A 23,486-nucleotide genomic window follows, 5' to 3' on the forward strand; every position below is an offset into this window, starting at 1 on the left:
TAGGCTAATGGAAACCTCTTTTTCAAGTGGCTTCTCCCATACTGACGGAGAACATAATATATTATTTATCTTGCCAGATCAGAGGAAAGGTCTATCTAGTCCAGCATCCTGTTTCCCACAGTGGCCAAGCACAGGCTTGAAGTCACGAGCCCCATCCTGCTGTTGCTTCCCAGCAGCTGGTATTTAGCAGCATGCTGCCTCTGAACATGGATGGTTCACGTAGCCATCAACATGGATAGACCTATCTCTCACAAATTTGTCTTATCCTTTTAAAAAGCCATTTAAACTAGTGGCATGTCTTGTGTCAAAGAAGTATGAATAATGAAGTATGTTCTCTAATGTGTGAAGAAGTATATTCTCTTTCATTGGATTTCATCCAATGAGATCCCCCGAGTTCATATTTTGTCATGTGAACCCAGCGCATGAGAAGCATCAGGGTCGGTTCCAGGTTTTGGAGGGCCCTTGGGCAAGACACCCTCAATGGGCCCCCTTCCCCCAGTGAGCCTACCTTCTCACCACCATGGTCACCAGCAGCTCTTGCTCCCCCTTCTCTTCTCCATCAGCGCTACCACTTGCTTGCTTGACAGGCAGAGAGCCAGGGAGCAAGTCGGCAGTGGCATCTACTGCTCCTCCTTCTCACCACCACTGTTGTCTGGGCCAGAGTGAGAGGCAGGTGAACAAGCAGGTTGCAACGGTGAAGAGGACAAGCAACTCCAGTGGGCTCTGGTCAGTGGGCCCCTGCTGGGGTGTGGGCCCTTGGCAGATGACCAACCATGCCTACCTTGATGCCGGCCCTGACATGTATTGTCCAGTTGCTTCCTTATTGAACCCCACAGTGAGAACAGGCTGTGGATGACAGTGGCTGCAGTGGTGCTGGGGAAAGCTATGTAGGAAGTGCGTGCATGGGGTGAAGAATGGATAGGGGAAAGGGAACACACCTCGCTGTCAGATGTGTCGAGCTCATCAGATTCTTCCTTCACGGAATCGGAAGCTCCGTCATCTAAAGGAAGCAAAGGTGGGTGAAAGATCAGATCAAGATGAGACGTCAGTCAGCATCACAGAAACTGTCCTTGAGAACCAAGCAGTAAATGTCCGGCTGAACATCAGGAAAAACTTCCTGACTGTGAGAGCAATACGACAATGGAATCAATTACCTAGGGAGGTGGTGGGCTCTCCCACACTGGAGGCAATCAAGATGAGGCTGGACAGCCATCTGTCCGGGATGCTCTGACTTGGATTTCTGCATGGAGCAGGGGGTTGGACTCGATGGCCTTGTAGGCCCTTTCCAACCCTACTATTCTATGATTCTATGAAATTTACTGTGCGTAAACCAAAGCCAGACATGCTGACAAATGAAATGCCAGTCATCTTAGAAGGTCTGGGTCTTATAGTATGTTCCAGGCATATGGTGGCCTTGAGCAGAAAGCCTCTGTTACTGATTTGGGAGGAGGGATGGCGCTCTCTACTGGTGGACCCCTTCTTTACAAGTGTTCCACCCCAAGGAATTACTGATAGGCTGTCACCAGCCCGGATGAACCTCTTGACACACCCTAAGTAGTCTGTCCAGCTGGAAAGTCCTAAGCCCTTCTGCCAAGGACCGCTCACTTTAGCCCAGCTCTAGGAAAAAACAAAAACAAAGGTAGCTTATATTTTCTTGCCCAAAGCCCAGAAGACACAGAACTTTACAACAATAAAAACGTGTGAAAATCCTAAGAACACACAAAAGCAGTAGCTTCACAGCTGTGCAGTCCTTCAAGCAGGGAAAGCTTTAGTGAGAAATTCCCTTTTTAAAACAGGACAGCCAAATGCCTAAATATTTAAAAGGAATTTAATTGGGGTGGGGGGAGCAAAGGAAAAAGGGAAGTACAAGGGAAGGCAACCGTCACACACACAGAATTCGAAATAAAACAAAGTAAGTCAATCTAAGTTTGCTAGTTACATATTACCTACTTGCATAGAATCTTGGGTTACAGAGCATGCGCAGAGTTCATTGGAGATAGGATGGGCTGAGAGAGAGAAAGAGTGCACATCTGTGGTCTTCTGATAAGATGCTGTTAGGAAGACCACAGGGACTGACCAACTCTCACTTTTATGGGGATCTGAGTTCAGTAAAAGCCACCCCTGTAGTGGGGACTGATCGTTGTTTGTCCAGTAGTGCAATACGCCCCGGTTCTGATGTCAGCGGTCTAGCCAGCAATGCAGGAAATTACGGAGTGGCTGGACCCACCTTTGTAATGACCCTAAACTTACATCCTCAAAGAGCTAACTGGTTTGAACCAGGTGGACTACTATAAAAAATAGATTAGCATGCAGATGTTTACTGGAGAACAAAAGGTGATATTGAGCTTATTCAGGAAAACAGAAGCGAAGCTAGAGACCTCAGCTGAGAGGAGAGTTGGCAAAAGAGATGGCACAGATCCTGGAAATTCTTAGCACTGGGGAGGGACCCATTCAGCCTGAGGCAAAGGCTGAGACCAGTTCCTCCAGCATAGGACTTCCTGAAAGGGGAAGGTTTGAACAGGGGCCCTGTGACTAGGATTTGGGGCTTAGTTCTGCCCACAACAGATCAGCACTGACAACAATGCTCCTAGGAATGTAATTAAAGATGCAGGGGCCAACACGGGCCATGTATACCTGGGTCTAGCCTGCATTACAGGCCTTCCAGTTTCCACACATGGAGTCATCTAGAAGTCAGAAAGTGCCAAGGTACACCAGGAAACACGAGGCTGCTTTTGGAGCTTTGTGTCAATATGCAAACAGCAACCAGATAAAAACTTTTGTGTTTTTCTCACACCCAGAATTCTATCCGTTGAGAGATCTTTCTGCCTTGATTAAATCTCCTTATATGTAAATCAACACACAGGTGCTTTTTAAAACAATAATCTTTCCCACTAGTGCATCGTCCTGATTCTCTGGTCTAGACTAGGTGTTCCCAAAACATTCCGACGCATGCAAAAACGAAGCCATGCAGGCCAGCTCTACTTTCCAGCTCAGCCAGTAGAGCTGGTGTACTGAAGTGGCTTCTCTATTTTTCTCATACGAAAGAGGGGTATCCAGACATTTTGCTGAAGCACTCAGAAGGGGAAAAAATATGAAGTTCCTAGTCCTCAAGGAAGTAGAGGCAACTTGAAAACACAGCAATATTTTCTCTTAAAGGCAAAGAAATCAAAGAAGCTTGTGGTTTTCTTGCCAAGGATCAAGGATCATTCACAACTCTCTGTTGTGCGTCCATGTCCCACTGGCAGAGTACCTGTTTGGCATGCAGAAGGTCCCAGTTAAATCTCTGGCATCTGCAGTTAAAATATCAGGTAGCAAGGGATGCAGAAGACCGCAGAGGGCTGCTGCCACACAAAGTAGACAATACAGGGCTGGATGGACAAACAGTCAGACAGTGAGACTCGTTCAGGGCAGCATGGCTGCAGGCTAATGCCAGATGTTTCTAGCATTGCTGGGGGAAGGACACAGCATGCTGGCGGTTTCTGTCAAGCACAAAAGGGCCAGTGTCTGCTACAACCAGGGCTTAAAAAGGAGACCCAGTTTGTTTGAACGGATTATGCAGGGGTGGGCAACACGAGGACCATGGGCCAAATACGCCCCTGCCATTCTGGGTGCCCTCCCACTGCCCCCCCCATTGCTGAATTTGCTGCAGTGGCGGCAGCAAACAACACACAAATCAACGGTTTGCTGCTGAAATTCGGCAATGTGACGGTGGCAAAAACGGCCCCATTTAGTTTCGTTTTAAATCTAAATAGGCCCTTTTTTGCCACTGCCCCATCACCAAATTTCGGCAGCGAATCACTAGTCTTCTCCTGCTTCTGCCACTGGGCCACCAAATTTCGGCAGCGAATCGCCAGTTTTCTTCTGCTCCTGCCATTGGGCCACTAAATTTCAGTGGTGAATTCAGTGGCAGGGATGCGGACACTGGTGGCTTCTGCACCCCTCTCTCCCCGAAATTGGCCCTTGGCCCACCGGAAGCTGCCCACCTCCAGGATTATGGCACACAGTCATCCCGGATATACGGGGTGAAGCTACTGGTTGATCAACAGAGACATTTCCTGAGCAGCTGTTGAACTGAGACGTTGCTACTGATCGGATTAATTAGGACTGTTAGGTAAGATGCTCCTCTTGTTTTGAACTGTGGTTTGATTTAAAAGTGGTTTGGTCAATGCAGGATGTGTGTGTTTCTTACTCAATAAGTGGTGGGGGCTCTAGTCTGTAGCAACATAGAGTAGAGTCTTGAGGCACCATAAAAACTCACACATGTACTGTGATTCAAGCTTTCATGGATTACAGGGCTTTTCCCAATTTGGCGTCCTTTGTGCCTCCAGCACAGCCAATGGTCAGTTATCCTGGAATTGTAGTCCAAAACCTCTGGACGGGAAGGGTAGTCTAGAGTCCAGCAATGGAGGCTGGTGGCTTGAATTTTGGTGGGGCTGTAAATCCATTCTGGGTTTGATGCATGCTGGGAGTTGTAGGACTGTCTTCTGTCTAAACATGCCTAGGATGACACCCTTAGCATGTAAGGTGCCACACGTCTCTTGTTCATGTGAACTAATTAAGAGGATTTGCCAATCACTGACCTCTGAGTTCATGGATTGTTTCTTGCAAGCTCAAGTATGACATTTGAACATGTAGCTGGAGGAGTGAGTTGCAACTGGATCACAGCCATGGTGCTGGGGGAGTTAGAGTTAAAACAACAGGAACCTATTCCTGATTTATTCCCCCAATTAAAAATTGCATCCCTCCCAGCTGTTTCTTTTTTGCCTTGCAAAGGAAAACTTACTGGAACCTGTAGGATCCCTGTATGTTTCCCTCCACAGGGCAAAGAAATGCTCTGGAGGAATGCCACAATTTAATTACAAAAAATGGAGGGTCCAAAAAGATTAAGCTCCACTCCATCAGAGCCATGGCAGTGATCCAACCCCTGCTCTGCAGCTGTATTAATTGTTTAAAACCCCACAAATATCCTTATTATAGACCTCTTGCATCCTGTCTAGTTTGGCCCTAATATGTGATGCTGAATGTTTAATGTGGGTCCTGCAGTGTTTAACCCCATCTACCCCTCTGGGAGCATTCCTACATAAGGCTAAAATCCCACAACTTGGGCTTTCTACTTCCATTTTCTTTGCAGCATTACAATGGGCTCCTTTAGACAAAGAGCATGTGACTTGGAATTGAAAATTTCCTTTTTCAGCAATGCTCTATATGGTCAATGAAACACCGCCACCTAGTGGCTGAATTATAGTGCTATGCTGGCAACACACACTGCTGATACACTGCGTAAATCTTTATTTCAGCTTATCTCTGATCTTTTTGAAAATGGGATAACTGGGGAAAGCGCGGGAGATGTCCTGGAGGTTGATGACATCATGAGTGGCCAATCATGAGCATGCAATAAATCACTTGTGTAGAGAGAAGCCCTGGGAATTGCTGTCCTTAAGCAGGGGTGTTGAAGTTTAGGCCCATGGGTCAAATCCAGTCCACCAGGGGTCCGAATTGCCCTCTGTAGTTCCCGGCATGGCACAGCCCCTTTCCCCAGGCCCTGCCCCCTTTCCCTGGAAGCTGATCACTTGGTGGTTTCCTGGCTTTTGCATGTTTTTTTTTCCCCATTCTAAAAGGTTGAAATGCCTATTATTTTTTGACATCCGTGTCTTAAAAGCAACTCACATAGCTAAATGCTGCTCTGTCTTTCTGAAAGCACAAGTTATTCCTCCATTTTACCTGGTTGGTCTGTTTCTTGCTTCTCTGTTGCAAAAGACATCTTTGTCTCCAAATCAGCAGCGGCATTACCCAAGGCTGGCTTAGAAACGGGAAGTTCTTGTAGTAAAGAGATCTGCAGAAATCAGAAACAGAAGTTGAGGCCAAAGATGTTGCAGGTTGCCACCCAGCCTCAAGGCCCCAATAATGCTCAGCCTGGGCGGGACATCTGACACTACCTGTCTATTCCTGTTTTACAGGTAGATAGGGAGGGGCTGTAGCTGTGTGGTGGAGCACATGCTTTGCATGTAGCTAGTCCTGGGTTCATCTCCCACTCAATGGAGGCTGGTGGCTCCAATGTGAATCCGTTCTGGATTTCAGTCGGAACCAGTCAACACTCTAAAGGAGCTCTCCAAGGTGCAGAAACCAGCCTCCACTGCTTCCACTGAAAAGAATCTCAGGTAGTGGTGCTGGAAAGACCCTTCTCTGAATCTTCGGAAAGCTGCAGCCACTCAGAGTAGACATTCCTGGGCTAGATGGACCAATGGTCTGACCCAATATATGGTAGTTTCATCTGTTCATGAGTCCTGGGGTCAGGTTCCACCTCTAGACTGAGAGGGTCTCCACACATTAGCAGAAAAGAGGGCAGATGGAAAATCATCAAAAGCACAAGCATCAATGTGTGAGAGAATCCAATTGATTCACTGACTGAGCACCATGAACCCACATGGCCTGAATGATGGATACACCCAGTCAAGGGCGACATGACTGATGCAGTAGACAGGTGTTTCCTGCAGGGGTGTAGAAGATGGGCCCACATCTTTGAATATCCATATCCGTATCTGGGGACTCTGATTCTGATTGATTTATTGATTTGTACCCGGCCTTTCTACCAAGAAAAAAGGCACTCAGAATGGCACTATGGTGTGCATGGGTGTTCAAAGATGTGAATATGTCATCAACACTTTATCTGTTTAATGTGGGAAATATCAACCATATCAAGCCCCTTACAGACATTCTGACCACTGGACTAGGATCCCACTGCCTGAATTCAGGCAATTCCCCTCTCCCACTGTATTTCCATACCACACGGACGTAGGGATGTCAGAGAAATCTGCAACAGAAGCAAATGAGTTCAGATTTTTATGAATCTGACCTGCACATTCTGCAGAGGACTGGCTTTTCCATTGCTGGGCAGATTCCATGGACTTGCAGGCCGTTTTTCTAACCTTTGGGAATTTTGACCAAATTTCATTGTAGAAAAATATGCAAATATTTAAAACATGGCCAAAAATGTGTATTTCCCCCATAGCTAAAGCATGAAAATGCAAATTTTTGGGGGAATTTGCACATTTTGAGGAATTTGCACATTTTCACATGCAAAATTGTGCAAATGCGAATTTACACTAATTTGGGAACTTACAAAATCCAATTCCGTCAATGGGCAGATGACGGAACAAAATACGCCTGACAATCTGTGAAAAACAGATGGAATGAAGTTTAAACAATCTGTACATTCCTACATAGCCCTAATGTTCAATGGAGCCCCCTGACCTCTGGAGAGGCTTTTGGTACAGGAGACTGCGAGGAGCGGGGAGGAAGGGAAGGGAAAGATTGGTTGTGCAAGCTTGCTTTCAGTTTGTGCAACCATTTATATAGCTCATGTAATACACAGGAGCCTGTGGGTGCCTCCTCCGAGGGAGGCTCAGAGAGTGGCAACAACGGAGAGGGTCTTCCCAGTGGTGCCCCCCCCCAATTGTGGAAATATCTCCCTGATGAGTCCTGACTGGTGTCAACATTGTTATCTTTTTGGCACCAGGTTAAAACTCCCCTCTTCTCTCAGGCATTTGGCAGCATATAGTGAGTTTTAACCAGGTCCTGGATTGTCTTTGGCTGATTGTTTTAAAAATTGTTTTTAGATGTGCTGTCTGTTGTGTGTGCTATCTGTTTCTATGCCTTTACATTAATGGTTATACAAAGTCCATCACACTTTGTATAAGGTGTTTTAATGGTTTTTAATTTTTGTGAACTGCTACAGAGAGCTTTGGCTACGGGGCAGTATAGAAATATAATGAATGAAATGAATGAAATAAATGAATGAATGAAGGAGCCGGGATTGGCTGGCAAAGGTCTTCTCAATAGCAAAACAGGGAATGCAGCTGTGTCAATTGTGAAATGGACCCAAGCGAATTGTGACTGACCTCACAGGGTTGTTAGGAGGGCAAACACATAAGGTCGAGTAAAGACATAAATGCAAAACAGCTAATCATACAGAGGAAGGTGATGGTGCAGGAACAGCCTAAGACAAAAACTTTTTTTTCTTACCGGAAACGCTGCTGCTACGTTCTCCTTGGCTTTGAGGGCGAATTGATCGGACTCGTTGCTCCCATGGAGATGTTTCGCCACATGGAGCCAGCTGGACAAACAAGCTTTCTGAAGAGCAGAGTCTTCGTTCTGGCCTTTACCTGGACTTCCAGCCTTATGCTCTGTGGAGGGCTTCTGCCAGTTGTCTGGCTTCAAGTTTTCTCTTCCTCTTCCATAATCGGATAGGTCCAGAGGTGCTTCTGTGAGGTATTCCCTCATGGCGTCGGCCTTCTCTCCTTGCTCCAGGTCTTCCCTGTTGATCAAAAGCAATTTCCCTAGTGTTCCATCAGTTGAATCTTCTAAATAGGGCCTCTCTGATTTGCACTCCTGGCCAGCCCTTGGCAATGGGGGTGATCGACGTTCAGTGCGATCTAAGCTGTCCTCCATTCCAGCTCGACAGCTTTGCTGCTGTTGCATCAATAAATAGTGGAGCTTCTCTTGGTGATTAAGAAACTGGAGTCTATTCTCCAAGTGACGGTCCTTCATGTATACCATGGCACCAGGCAGTTCCAAGATGGCAGCCTGCTCTTCCCACTCATCTTGTGACCTCGTTCTGCCTCCTGCCTCTTTGGCCATTAGCAAGTGGTGCGGGAAGCCACCCCCTCTGCTGCTGGAGTTATTCCGGAGTCCACGGCGGCGCAGGGTAAAATGTTGGTTGAGGAAGCAGAGTTGCTCCTTTCTGGTAGCAAGCTTCAGAGTCTCATAAGATGAAGCAAGTTCACGGCAGTCCAATTTGCTGGCTCTTAAATAGCTAAAACAAACATCACTGTCACCCCTGCTCCAATATCGATCAAAAGTCGCAATTTCAGATGCCTATTTTCCATCTGTGCTGACCACTTTTGGTTGCCTGAGCACAATACTGAGGTGGTGAAGCCATTACCTGAGTGCTCCACCACAGTGTCCAATCCTGATCCTGCATACTGTGCTGTAATCAGGCACAATGAAATAACTGTGCATTGGCCCCATATGGACAACCAGTCCCTGGACTTCTCTCCCTTTTTCCTTTGGGAGTAGGAGAAATCTTGCTGCAGGCTCATATTAGGAGTGCTGTTCTAGAGCTGTATATAACCTCTGTTAATAAACCAATTAAGGGTGCATTCCTATCAAGATAGTTGGCAGCCTCCGAGTTCGGAGGCTGCCGACTATCCTATGCAAGGAGGACAGAGTGTGGAGGGGATCCTCTCCTCCGTGCTCCAGCCGCTCTGCGGCTTTGGGAAGGGGATGGGAAGGGGCCCAGAGACCCAATAGGAAGCTGTCTAAAGCAGCTTCTGTGATCTCCTCCCCTCCCCGCCCCTGGGACCACCCCCTTTTCACCCTCTCTGCACTCTGTTTATGAGCACGGAGATGGAGGTGTGGAAAGAAGCGCGCCTGCTACAAGGGGACGGGCAGGGGAGCGCAGTTTCTGGAAACGAGTTGGAGAATCTCAATTTCCAGAAACCAAAAAATCCTATGGCCATCTAGACAGTGTCTCACGGCCATAGGGTTGCTATCTAAGTTACCAACACCTGCATGGAGTTTGAATTCACTAGTCAAGGTTCAACAGACAAAACACATACCACTGAAAACACTTCAGGGAGCTTTGTGTGGTAGAGCACTAAACTCAAATCTAGATCCAATGAAAAGGTAGTTCATACAGTCATTTGTCCTGAATCTATTACATGTTTAGTTTTAGTATAATTAAACATCAGGTACGAAGTGTTTTGTCAATCGCTCCAATGCCATACATTTATTGACCAGAGGACTGTATGACATTTTACTTTCTGATCAACTGGGCGGAGAACAGGGCTTCCATTTTTTATGTTTCACCATAAGCAGAGGGTCTAGAAACTTGTTCCCTCCCTTTTAAATAAAAGCTGAAAAATCAGGGAAGAGGCTTGGTCTGCAGTAATCCTTCACAGCCCACCCACTCCAGCTGTTCATTTAGATGACCCCCCGGTCCAGTTTGAGTCTAATTGCAGATGTGCCTTTTGCATGAGCCAGCAGGACTGTTCTTGAGTTTTTACTTACGCTTCAAAGGTGGGAGTTCGCTCAGGCTGAGGGGATGGCGGGGTTTTGCTCACAGGGGGTGGGGTGGCATTTCCTGGGCCATCTCTTTCCTGAGAGCAGGATCTTGAGCTGGGCCTCACTAACGCGATTGTTCCATGCAACTGGTTTGCTATCTTCTGAGAACTCTAACAACAGAGGGGAGAAAGGAAGAGGGGAATGCGTGATTATTTCTTGTTTGTGTTGTGTCAATGGACAGAAATAAAGAGCAGCCTGAGGGAAGTGGTGAAGGGTTGCTCAAAGTTCCCAAGGGACAGTGTCCAGGCTTACCATCAATTGCAAAGGCTTTGCACATTGGTACTAATTGTTACATATTTACACCCCAATTCTCTGAGCAGAGAGACTGGACACTTAGAGCTTTTCTACATAAGGCATTTATTGAGCGTGGTTGTTTATGGGATCTTTAGAAGATGTCATGATCCTCCAGTTTTGCTTGTTTTTTAAGGGCACTTCCCCCTTTTTTAATAAAAAAAAATAGAGTGGGGCAAATGGGGTATTATTTCTGATGGCAAAAGAAAATATATTTTCCTAATTGTGTATTTGCATTATTCTGCTGAACCACAGTGCCACCTAGTGGTTATGCAACAGAAAAGCAGGAAAGGAAAAGCTGTTTGTGTAGAACTCTGCAATGAAACTGAAAGTAGATACAGCAATTAGCAGCCTTGTATAGAAAAGCTCTACCTGACATTTTGTAATATTTGGCTTATTTGCAAACATATTGGTTGAGCTCATTGGAAGGACAGATAATGAAGCTGAAGCTCCAATATTTTGGCCACCTAATGCGAAGAGAAAACTCCCTGGAAAAGACCCTGATGCTGGGAAAGACTGAAGGCAAAAGGAGAAGGGGACGGCAGAGGATGAGATGGCTAGATAGCATCACGGATGCAATGAATATGAACTTGAGCACGCTCCGGGAGAGAGCGCAGGACAGGAAGGCCTGGCGTGCTATGGTCAATGGGGTCACGAAGAGTCGGACACGACTGAACGACTGAACAACAACAACAACAACAAGTAGGGTATCACAGTTTAAACCACGCAATAGACATTGATCCCCCCATCGGATCTCCATGGGAACCACTATATGATTCTTGCAGAGATCAACCCAGGCCTCTGTGAGTGGTGCCAGACAGAGGGCTCCTAGCACTAACCATCAAAAGGAATTGTGCAACTATTCCATCTTTTCTTCCTTAATGGATTTTTTTTTTGCAAGAAAAAAGACTGAAGTAGCAGCAGGAGGGCTCTAAACTGAAGATGTCATTGTCTGGACCCCCCCATAAAATTCTGTGAACAAGGCAGGGCAAATTGCACAATAAAAGCCTCATTTGGAACAACCCTGTGTGTCTTTACCAGTCTCACTTCCAAAAATGGTTGGCTCATCTTTTGACTTCCTGGTTTGGACAGTCAAACAACACACCATGGCTTATTTAAGTCACAGTGGGCTGTGGTGTGTGCGTGCAACCATTCTGAATATTTGAGCCACGGCTGTGCCTTGTCGTGTTATCCAAACCTGGCAGGCGTGGGTTGTCTGAGGGTTAAACAACACTTGCATAAACCATGGCCTGTTTTAGGGTTGTTTAACCCTTGCACAACCCATCCTTGCCAGGTTCAGATATTTAAGCCACGGTGATCATGTGAACCAGGTCACAGACTTCTGCATTAGCACATCCTACAGCTGGGAGAGGGGAGGGGAGGTAAGCCCTCTTTTCAGAACAGTTCATGGCCACCTCCTTCTCGTCATCCAAGAGATCAGGGTTGGAGAGTCATCAACCTACCCTCCAGAACAAAAGGAAGATACTGGGCACTTTGCCATGACTATTAGAAAACCCAGGGCTCTAAGTGGGTATGCTTCAGGTATTCTACACTGATAGAAAGCGCATTCACAGAAATCTCAAAGTCAAGAATCAGTGGCTGGGTTCACACAACACAACAAGCCAGAGTGTGGGTTGAGTGTGGGTTGTTGTTGAACCATGGGTTATTGTTGAATCATGGATCACTGTGTTGTGTGAACCCAGCTGCACTAACAAACCATGGTTTGTTAACCATGAATAACCCATGAAGAGAACCCATGTTTTTTTTTGTTGGGTTGTAAACCATGGGATGTTCATGGTTAACAAACCATGGTTTGTTAGTGCAGCTGGGTTCACACAACACAACAACCCATGATTCAACAACAACCTATAGTTCAACAACAACCCACCCTCGACCCATACTCTGGATTGTCGAGTTGTGTGAATCTGGCCACTGAGTTGAAAGGGACCCTGCCATAGCATCCAGACAAACCCCCCAAATGCACTTAAAAAAAAAAAAAAGTACCAATGCTAAGGCCACACACCGTGCTGAAAGAACAATTCTGTGATACAACAAGTAGAATTCTCCAACCAGTGTTAAACATGGAAATTAAATGTAGTTGCATATATCCGGAGAGCTCTCAGCATAAGGTCAAAAATCAAATTTGATGAGGAAGGATAGATAAGGATAGACCAGCCAGGAAAATACTTACCATCTCCAGAGCATGTTCGTTCTGGAGAATAATGCTAGGTGAGATCCTGGTACGTGGAGAACTTCTCTGTCCTGGAGACTGATCTAGAAGACGGAGACAGCACCACTGTCACTTATTACAGGTTAAGCATGTTCAGATATTTAAAATGTCATGCTCTAAGCCAGGAATGGACTACATTCAGCCCCCTGGCCTTTTTTTTTTTTACAGCCTTTGCCGCCCCTGCTGAATTTGCCATCAACCTTTGGCGGTGCGGTGCTGGCAAAAAAAAAAAAAAAAGCTCAATTTCCCCCTTAAAGCCTTGTTGTAAAGCAAAATCGTGTTCTAGACAGTCCTTTAAATAGAGGAGCATCCTTTGCAGAGTAGGTCACATGGCCACCCTGGTTAGGTCCCTCAAGAAATGGTTGTTGGGGTAAAATCCAGATCGGCTCTAGTGCTGTTCTCAGCATAAAGAGGATTTTGAATTTGAGAGTCATAGAGAGGGATGGACACATCTGGCAGTTTTGTTGTCTCCCACATTCAATTGTTTAAATCTCACGTTATTTCCATTCCGCATACGAAGACCTTTGTGAATGTTGATATGTTCTGATAAAAAAAGAACCGAAATTAAATTCGTATCCCATGGCACCAGCCAAAATCAATAGGTACCAATATTCCCAGCATGGAGTGGACCATGATGAACCTGCCTGCCATGTAGCTGTTAAAGATGAGGAGCTTGTCAGAAAAAAAAGGTGGCAACCCAATTCCACCCCACAAACATGGCTGAATGTACAGGGATTCAAATCCAGACTTTGAAGAGCTAAGCATTCAAAGCCCTGGGCCTGGATGGGCAAATATGTCAGTTTTGGTTTTTCACACATTCAATTTTTTAAATTACAAGTTCTTTCCTTCCTGTTTATGAAGAACTTTGCAAAATTTGGGTAAGTTTTTATAAAAAAAACAAACTGAACAGAATTCTCTCCCATATCGAATATAAGTAAGGGGGAGTCTTCCTGTGGACATGGAGGTAGCAGAGTATGGTGGCTCTGATGTCAGTGGGACGTTGAATCCATACCGAGTTTCAGTCAGAAACAGAACCAATGGATACCAATGGGAGGGATCGAGTGTTTCACGAACCAGAGCAGAACCTGGCACTCCCTCGAGAAAGCAAGTTCAGAAGAATGCCGGGTTGCACATCTGAATATTCCTTACAGCAATTTACATCACATCATTTAAATGGGCACAACGCTGTGTAGTCTTTATGGTGTCACCTTCACAACACCCCTGCGAGGTGGGTCATTGCTGCTCCAGTTTGACTGAGGGGAAAGGAAGGTGACAGACAGCAATAAGCCCAAGGACATAAAATGAATCTGTGGCAGAGATCCAGTCTGTAGTGCAGCCTTCCCCAACCTTGGGCCCCAGATGTTGTTGGACTACAACTCCCATCCCTGACCATCGGCCATGGTGGCTGGGGTTTATAGGAGTTGTAGTCCAACAATATCTGGTGGGGGGCAAGGTTTATTTAAGGCACATCAGTTAACGAGGCTTTCATTGGGCAAGGCTTCTGCACCTTGGAGAACTCCTTTAGAGTGATGGCTGGTTCTGAATGAAACCCGGAGCAGATTTAACACTCCACTGACATTGGAGCCACCAGCCTCCACCGAATGGAGGTTCTGATGGGCTTAACTGTCCTCCTGATACAGAATTGACTATAGAGGAAACTAGGTTCAGCCTTAGAAGAACTCGCCTCCTCCCAACGGATGACCAAGAGATTCTCGATACTCGTCTTCTGCTTCCTGGTTTGTGGTTTTCTCGGTGCTGGATCTCCTGTTCTGTGTGGACAGCAGGGGCAGTGGTGAGTCTGGGGTTGCGCTTCCTTCTCTAGACAGTCCTTTTAGAGACTTTGCCCTGTCCCTGTCGCAACACAGAGGAAATGAATGAATGGTAGGAAGAAATCTAATTAATTAATTAATTAATTAATTTCATTTCTATACCGCCCAATAGCCGAAGCTCTCTGGGTGGTTCACAGAAATTAGAGGGGTGGGGGATGAGAGCAGCTGTCTGAATGCCCCCTTTGCACGAGAGGCAAAAGGTGAAATCCTATTACCATTTAGCATTCATAGAGCATTCCTACACCAGGCTAATTTTACCCGGGCTTTCTGCTTCCATTTTAAATGCAGGATCACCATGGGCTCCCTTTACATGTGCTTCCCTCCCGCCCCCCGCCACTTTCCCCCTTTATCTGTGTTGTTCTATATGTTTCCTTATACAGCCATTAGATGGCGCTGTGGTCCAACTCCTCTTATTGCTGGATTTCCACTTTTCAGGAGGGAACTCGATGTGCTTCAATTTGATAGCTCATTATCTCCAATTTTTTAAAAAATGGGATAAAGGTCATTTAGCATGGGAGATGTCCTGGAGGTTGACGACATCATCTAAAGGACCCGCAAACTTCCATGAGTAACCTATCTCAATAGCAGGTTAAAAGCCCTGTGTGGAGAAGCTTATATTTTGCTTTTCCATCAGTATTCCCCCCGCCCCCAGCAGCTTGCAACAGATTTTTTTTACGCCCTTTCTATTACAGTAAAAGCAACGACAGACCAGAAATAGCAATCAGTGAAACAGCAGATAAATCCTGAAGAAAGACCACTGAAAATTCAGTGCTGCCCAAATTCCAGGTAAGTAAAGCAGTGTTTAGTTTAGGGGTGCAGGACTCAGGCCCAGAGCCAAATATGGCTGTCCAGGAGTCCCAATCAAGCCCTCTGGGGGGCCCCAGAAGGCCATGCCCCCTTCCCCTGGCCCCAGCGTCTGATCATTTGGTGGTTTCCTGTTTTTTGTGCAGATTGTGTCCTCATTCGAAAAGGTTGAACTGCTTCTCTGAAGGCTTTGTTACGGGCAGGAAGAGCTTTCAGCTAAAATAGACTGGCGTTTTGACTCTACCTCTTTTGCCCTTGGTCCTACCCACCACTGGAATGCGGCCCCAGAGAGTTTCTCCAAAATGGAATTTGGCCCTTGGGCTGAAAGACGTTCTGCACCCCTGGTTTACGTGGTAGCAATGTCTTCTATAGAGTCTTATACAGTTGGGGCACCATCACAGAAAAGGCCTCATCTCCAGCCGGTGCCCATTTCACCTCAAAGATAGAGACACCCGGAGAAGGATCTTAGTAGAATGGGCAGGTTATAAATATAAGAACAGGTGTGCTGGACCAGACCAAAGGCTTAACTAGTTCAGCATTCTGTTGCCACACTGGCCATTCTCTTCCCCACTAGCATCATATGGGGCAGAGAGAGGACCGTGACCAGATTAACCACAGAGCAAGCCTGGGTAACTGGCCAACCACATAGGGGGTCTCCTCACCCTAGGGTTGCTATCCTGATGCATTAAAGTAAAGCAACAGCTTCACCTGTGGGCAGTAAAATTACTGTCAGCAGTAGATCTTCCCCACAAAATGCACTTCAGTGCTCCTTAGTGCTGCGGAGTTAACTCTAATGCACTTTGATGGAAGTCTTTTGTGGAGACTGCCTGGTGGTAAGTTAATGATTCTGTAGGACAAGCCTTTGGCACAACCCCTTAATCCTCACCTCCAACTGTAAGCAAATTTGAGTACATGCAATCGCAATGGCTCACATTAAATCCACATTAAAAATCAACCAATCCCTCCAATAGAAAACTCCCTGACCTGCTAGTTTTCTATGTGGAAGGATTATTTATCATCATCATCATCATCATCATCATCATCAGAGCAATCAATTATGTGAGCTCCCACCACCAGTCTGAAGTGGTACAGCCCAGTCATGGGCTTTGCCACTTTGTGAGAACTCGGTTTTTTCCCCAGCGGGGCTGGGAAGGTGTTTTCTCTTGAACTGATGTGTGCAACAAGTCAAAAACTCCCCGTTGATCTTGCTGTGAGCTCTCAACTGCCAGGGCTAAAATGCATTGCTAGGTATACTCTGATTCCTGCAACATCTACCTCTGACTAATTCATTCCCACTGCAAATCTCTGTTTTGAGACTGGGTCTATCTATACAGCAGAACTCGTGGCTACCTGGCCAGATTCTGGGATAAGTGTTTCTTCCCCCATCTCCTGCTTTTTCTACCATCTAGTCTGATGAAGAGTTCTGGAGGACTCATAGAATCATAGGGTTGGAAGGGGCCTACAAGATCATCGAGTCCAACCCCCTGCTGAATGGAGGAAGCCTGATTCCCAGGAGGTCTCCCATCCAAGTACTAACCAGGGCTGACCCTGCTTAGCTTCCAAGATCAGACGAGATCAGGCACATCCAGCTCTTTGCTCTCTCTACAGTTCTGGTTGGTCCTAAAGCCATTGTCCAACTGTAGACATTTTGAGGTTGTTATCTCAAGATATGATTCCATGTAAAGAAGCTATGCTGGCTGGAATGATAGGAATTGCAGTCCAATACATCTGCAGGGCACCAGCTTGGGCGAGGCTACCTTATGATGAAGGAATTCTTATGCCTCTCATGAGAAGCATCACAGCCCCCAGGGAGAAGGAGCTCTGTGCTGGCCAACTGGCTGTTTTCAGGGGGTCAGCCATATTGGATTTGACCAACAGGAATCCAAAACACCAAGTGATAAACAAGAGTGAGGAGATCTTACTCTGTGCCACAGAGCCTCTTCAGGTCTTCTTTCAGGCTCTTGTTCTCTTCCCTCAGTTTATTCATTTCATTAGCTGTAATGGAAGTACAAAACAGAATTCTGGGTTACGTGGGACTGATACGAATGCGATGGGAGGGATCGGGTATTTCACAAACCAGAGCAGAACCCGGCACTCCCTCGAGAAAGCAAGTTCAAAAGAATGCCAGGTCACACATCTGGATATTCCTCACAGCAATTTACATCACATCATTTAAATGGCCACAATGCTGTGTGGTCTTTATGGCGCTCACCTTCACAACACCCCTGTGAAGTGGGTCATTGCTGCTCCTGTTTGACTGAGGGGAAAGGAAGGTGACAGACAGCAATAAGCCCAAGGACATAAAATGAATCTGTGGCAGAAATCCAGTCTGTAGTGCAGCCTTCCCCAACCTTGGGCCCTAGATGTTGTTGGACTACAACTCCCATCCCTGACCATTGGCCATGGTGGCTGGGGTTTATGGGAGTTGTAGTCCAACAATATCTGGTGGGGGGAAAGGCTGAGTATAGGACCTGGGCCAAGGACAGTTGGCTTAACGTTCCCACACAGCCATGGAGCTTCCTGGGTAACCTCGAGTTGGTCATTCTCACTCAGCCTAACCAACCACCTAGAGTTGCCGTGAAGCTAAAATAAGGTAAATGCCATGTTTGCTCCTCTGAGTTTCTGGAAGGAAGGGTCATGATCAGGATTGCTGAGATAAACTCTGCAAAGTGCTTTGAATACCGTTCAGCAGCTTTCCCCAAATTGGTGCCCTCAAGTTGTGTTGGGCACGCCGGCTGGGAATTATGGGATTTAAAATCCAGTATGTCTGAAGGGCACCAGGTTGCAGAAGGCTGTTCTGCAGTGTTATAAAACTGCTTCTTCTTTCCTGTTATTATCATTATAACAGGGTCCCAGGACGTGGTCTGAAGGCACATGAGGCAGCCACCTTGCTGAAGCTAAGCAGCTCTGGGTCTGGCCAGTGCTTGGAGGAGAGACCACCTGGGAACCACATGTAGCCACCTTGAGTTCCATGATGGAAGAAAGGTGGGTTATAAATGTAATAAATAAATAAGTAAATAAATCATCATTCCCCTTCATGGATCACTGCCTTGTTGTGGCGAAGGGGCTTGCGTAACTCAGTGAAGCCATAAGCTATGCCGTGCAGGGCCACCCAAGATGGACAGGTCATGGCAGAGAGTTCTGACAAAATGTGGTCCACTGGAGAAGGAAATGGCAACCCACTCCAGTATTCTTGCCAAGAAAACCCCATGGAACGTATCACAAGGCTAACAGAGATGACGCCAGAAGATGAGCCCCTCAGGTTGGAAGGTGTCCAATATACTACTGGGGAAGAGCAGAGGGTATTTCCAAGTAGCGCCAGAAAGAGTGAAGCAGCTGGGCCAAAGCCGAAAGGACACTCAGCTGTGGATGTGTCTGGTGGTGAAAAGAAAATTCGATGCTGTAAAGAACAATATTGTTTAGGAACCTGGAATGTCAGATCAATGAATCAAAGTAAGCTGGAGGTGGTCAAACATGAGATGGCAAGATTGAACATCGACATCTTGGGAATCAGCGAACTCAAATGGACAGGCATGGGCGAATTTAATTCAGGTGACCATCATATCTACTACTGTGGGCAAGAATCCCTTAGAAGAAATGGAGTAGCACTCATAGTCAACAAAAGGGTGGGAAAAGCAGTACTGGGGTACAATCTTAAAAACGATAGAATGATCTCAATACGAATCCAAGGCAAACCATTCAACATCACAGTAATTCAAGTCTATGCCCCAACCACTGATGCCAAAGAAGCTGAGGTTTATCGGTTCTATGAAGACCTACAACACCTTCTAGAACTAACACCAAAAAAAGATGTCTTCTTCATCATAGGGGATAGGAATGCTAAAGTAGGAAGTCAAGAAATCACCGGGATAACAGGCAGGCATGGCCTTGGTGTACAAAATGAAGCAGGACAAAAGCTAATAGAGTTTTGCCAAGAGAACACATTGATCATAGCAAACACTCTTTTCCAACAGCACAAGAGACGACTCTACACATGGACATCACCAGATGGTCAATATCGAAATCAGATTGATTATGTCCTTTGCAGCCAAAGATGGAGAAGCTCTAGACAGTCAGTAAAAACAAGACCTGGAGCTGACTGTGGCTCAGATCATGAGCTTCTTGTTGCAAAATTTCGGCTTAAATTGAAGAACGTAGGGAAAACCACTAAACCATTCAGGTATGACCTAAATCATATCCCTTATGAATATACAGTGGAGGTAAGGAATAGATTTAAGGGATTAGACCTGATAGACAGAGTGCCTGAGGAACTATGGACGGAGGTCCGTAACATTGTTCAGGAGGCAGCAACGAAATCCATCCCAAAGAAAAAGAAATGCAAGAAAGCCAAGTGGCTGTCTGATGAGGCGTTACAAGTAGCTGAGGAAAGAAGGGAAACGAAAAGCAAGGGAGAAAGGGGAAGATATACCCAACTGAATGCAGAGTTCCAGAGAATAGCAAGGAGAGACAAGTAGGCCTTCTTAAATGAACAATGCAAAGAAATCGAAAACAACAGAATGGGAAAGACTAGAGATCTCTTCAAGAAAATTGGAGATCTCAAGGGAACGTTTTGTGCAAAGATGGGCATGATAAAGGACAAAGAAGGCAGGGACCTAACAGAAGCAGATGAGATTAAGAAGAGGTGGCAAGGATACATAGAAGAACTATACAGGAAAGATCTGAATGTCCCTGATAGCCATGATAGTGCGGTCACTGAACTGGAGCCGGACATCCTCGAGAGTGAAGTCAAGTGGGCCTTAGGAAGCATTAGCAACAACAAAGCTAGCGGAGATGACAGTATTCCAGATGAGCTATTTAAAATCCTAAAACATGATGCTGTTAAAGTGCTGCATTCAATATGCCAACAAATTTGGAACACTCAACAATGGCCACAAGACGGGAAAAGGTCAGTTTACATTCCAATTCCAAAGAAGGGCAATGCCAAAGAGTGTTCAAACTACTGCACAATTGCGCTCATTTCACATGCCAGCAAGGTGATGCTCAAAATCCTACAAGCTAGGCTTCAGCAGTATGCGAACCGAGAACTACTGGAAGTACAAGCGGGGTTTCGAAGAGGCAGAGGAACTAGAGATCAAATCGCCAACATTCGCTGGATCATGGAGAAAGCAAGAGAATTCCAGAAAAACGTCTATTTCTGCTTCATTGACTATGCTAAAGCCTTTGATTGTGTGGATCGCAACAAACTGTGGCAAATTCTTAAAGTGATGGGAATACCAGACCACCTTACCTGTCTCCTGAGAAACCTGTACGAGGGTCAAGAAGCAACAGTAAGAACCAGACATGGAACAACCGAGTGGTTCAAAATTGGGAAAGGAGTACGACAAGGCTGCATATTGTCACCCTGCTTATTTAACTTATATGCAGAGTACATCATGAGAAACGCCGGGTTGGATGAATCACAGGTCGGAATTAAGATTGCCGGGAGAATTCTCAACAACCTCCGATATGCAGACGATACCACCCTAATGGCAGAAAACGAAGAGGATCTAAAGAGCCTCTTGTTGAGGGTGAAAGAGGAGAGTGCAAAAGCTGGTTTGAAACTCAACATTAAAAAAACGAAGATCATGGCATCTGGCCCCATCACTTCCTGGCATATAGAAGGGGAAGAAATGGAAGCAGTGACAGATTTTACTTTCTTGGGCTCCAAGATCACAGCAGATGGTGACTGTAGCCATGAAATTAAAAGACGCTTGCTCCTTGGGAGGAAAGCTATGGCAAACCTAGACAGCATAGTAAGAAGCAGAGACATCACCTTGCCGACAAAGGTCCGTCTAATCAAAGCTATGGTTTTCCCAGTAGTAATGTATGGCTGTGAGAGCTGGACTATAAGGAAGGCTGAGCGCCGAAGAATTGATGCTTTCGAACTGTGGTGCTGGAGAAGGCTCTTACGAGTCCCTTGGACTGCAAGGAGGTCAAATCAGTCAATCCTAAAGGAAATCAACCCTGAGTGCTCATTGGAAGGACAGATAATGAAGCTGAAGCTCAAATATTTTGGCCACCTAATGCAAAGAGAAAACTCTCTGGAAAAGACCCTGATGCTGGGAAAGACTGAAGGCAAAAGGAGAAGGGGACGGCAGAGGATGAGATGGCTAGATAGCATCACCGATGCAATGAATATGGACTTGAGCACGCTCCGGGAGAGAGCACAGGACAGGAAGGCCTGGCGTGCTATGGTCCATGGGGTCATGAAGAGTCGGACACGACTGAACAACAACAAATCATCATTAATTATTACCTACTCCCATATTTTCACATTTGCTCCAGATTCTCCCACCATTTCTCCTTCTTGTCCTTATAACAGCCCTAGCCAGTCATTTGTTTCTTTCAGCTGATCATGCTACAGCCACCCCCAGAAATAATATTCTCCCAACTACTCCACTTAAACAGTGCAGAAAATGCTCATAATTCCTATATAAGGCTATCTATACTTTTTTATGCTGCCGCTATTGCATCTGCAGAGTGCTGTCCCAAGAGGCTGTTCCAAGTGGTCCAGAACCTGGTCGGTCCTGTTGTTCCGGAAGCAATGGAGCATTCTAAGGCCTCCTGTGATGAGTTTGCAAAGAACTTTGCAGATAAAATTGACCAGATCAGGAGTGCTATTCCGTGCGCTGTGGATGCAGTTAGTGAATGAGCGGCAGCCAGTGGCAGACCAGTCGTGTGGAATTGGTTCCAGCTTCTTCCTTCAGAGGAAGTGGACAAAGTGCTTTTATCTTTAAGGCCGACCACCTGCTTACTCGATCCTTGCCCACCTTGTCTCATTATGAGCTGCAGGGAGAGACTTAGGGAGGGGATCAAGGCAGTGGTGTATGTCTCCCTTGAGGAGGGAGTGATGCCATCAGTCCTCAAGGAGGCGGTGATAAGAACACTGTTAAAGAAGCCCTCCTTGGATCCCCAAGTGTTGAATAACGTTCGTTTGGTCTCGAATCTGCCATTTTAGAGCGAAGTGATTGAGCGGGTGGTGGCTTTGCAGTTGCAGGCACACTTGGAAGAAGCCAATTATCTGGATCCATTTCAATCAGGCTTCAGGCCTGGGCATGGGACAGAAACAGCCTTGGTTGCCTTGGTGGATGATATGGGGAGAGCTCTGGATAGGGGCAAATGCTCCTTCCTTGTTCTCCTTGATTTCTCAGCGGCTTTTGATACCATCGACCATGGAATCCTCCTGGACCGCCTGGAGGGATTGGGCATAGGGGACACCATATTACAGTGGTTCTATTCCTTCCTCTCTGACAGGTACCAGAAGGTACCTCTGCGGGAGGAGACTTCAGACCCTTGGCTGCTCACTTGCGGGGTGCCACAAGGTTCTATTCTCTCCCCGATGTTATTTAACATCTATATGAAGCCACTGGGGGCTATCATCAGGAAGTTTGGAGTGCAGTGTCACCAATACGCGGATGGCACACAACTCTCCCTCTCATTTAAATCCTCGCCAAGGTTGGCTGTAGAAACCCTGTCCAAGTGTCTGGGGTCAGTGAGTGGCTGGATGGAAAGGACTAGGCTGAAACTGAACCCCGACAAAACCGAAGTACTTTTTGTGGAAGACAAGGGGAGGTTGGGTGATGTTGACCTGGTGTTTAATGGGGTGCAGCTACCCCTGAAGGGCCAGGTCCTCAGTCTGGGGGTCATTTTAGACTCCCAGCTGTACATGGAAGCTCAAGTGTCAGCCGAGCTGGGCAGCACTGTACCAACTCCATCTGATATGGTGGCTGCGCCCCTATCTCCCTAACCATCTGCTCCCATCAGTAGTTCATGCCCTGGTCTCCTCTCACCTAGACTACTGTAATGTGCTGTATGTGGGGTTACCCTTGAAGACAGTTCGGAAGTTGCAGCTGGTGCAGAATGCGGCGGCCCGCCTGATTAAAGGCAGCCATCGGCGAAACTACATCACTCCAGTGCTGAAGGAGTTGCACTGGTTACCAGTTGTTTTTCAGGCCCAATTCAAGGCGTTGGTATTGACCTTTAAAACCCTATATGGTTCCAGCCCAGTCTATCTTAAGAGCACCTCCAACAACACCAGGGATGCCTCTCAATGAGATTGGCCTCGGTAGGCCCTCTGTCTGTCCCATCAGCCAGGACGATTAGGCCAGTGAAGACTAGGGAGAGGGCCTTTTCTGTGGTGGCCCCCACTCTATGGAATTCTCTCCCTAGTGACCTCTGCCATGCCCCTTCTTTGATGAGCTTCTGCTGGG

The 23,486-nt window shown here is 46.4% G+C and overlaps 1 protein-coding gene across 2 annotated transcripts in view; it reads right to left on the bottom strand.

Moving 5' to 3' along the window:
* The window catches only part of RBBP8NL (RBBP8 N-terminal like), an 83,545-nt gene that overhangs the window by 17,200 nt on the left and 42,859 nt on the right, over positions 1–23,486 (bottom strand). For both annotated transcript variants that reach the window (XM_084848406.1, XM_084848407.1), the window contains 7 exons: positions 17,199–17,271; positions 14,328–14,494; positions 12,605–12,687; positions 10,069–10,232; positions 8,023–8,812; positions 5,722–5,833; positions 939–1,000 (listed from right to left, as the gene is read on the bottom strand). In XM_084848406.1, coding sequence (XP_084704532.1) covers positions 939–1,000; positions 5,722–5,833; positions 8,023–8,812; positions 10,069–10,232; positions 12,605–12,687; positions 14,328–14,494; positions 17,199–17,271 — 1,451 coding nt within the window. The remainder of the gene's footprint in view (positions 1–938; positions 1,001–5,721; positions 5,834–8,022; positions 8,813–10,068; positions 10,233–12,604; positions 12,688–14,327; positions 14,495–17,198; positions 17,272–23,486) is intronic.

This window comes from Heloderma suspectum, chromosome 4 (genome assembly GCF_057233095.1).
Source record: "Heloderma suspectum isolate Gila_16-S chromosome 4, 16-S_ref, whole genome shotgun sequence".
Lineage (NCBI taxonomy): Eukaryota > Metazoa > Chordata > Lepidosauria > Squamata > Helodermatidae > Heloderma > Heloderma suspectum.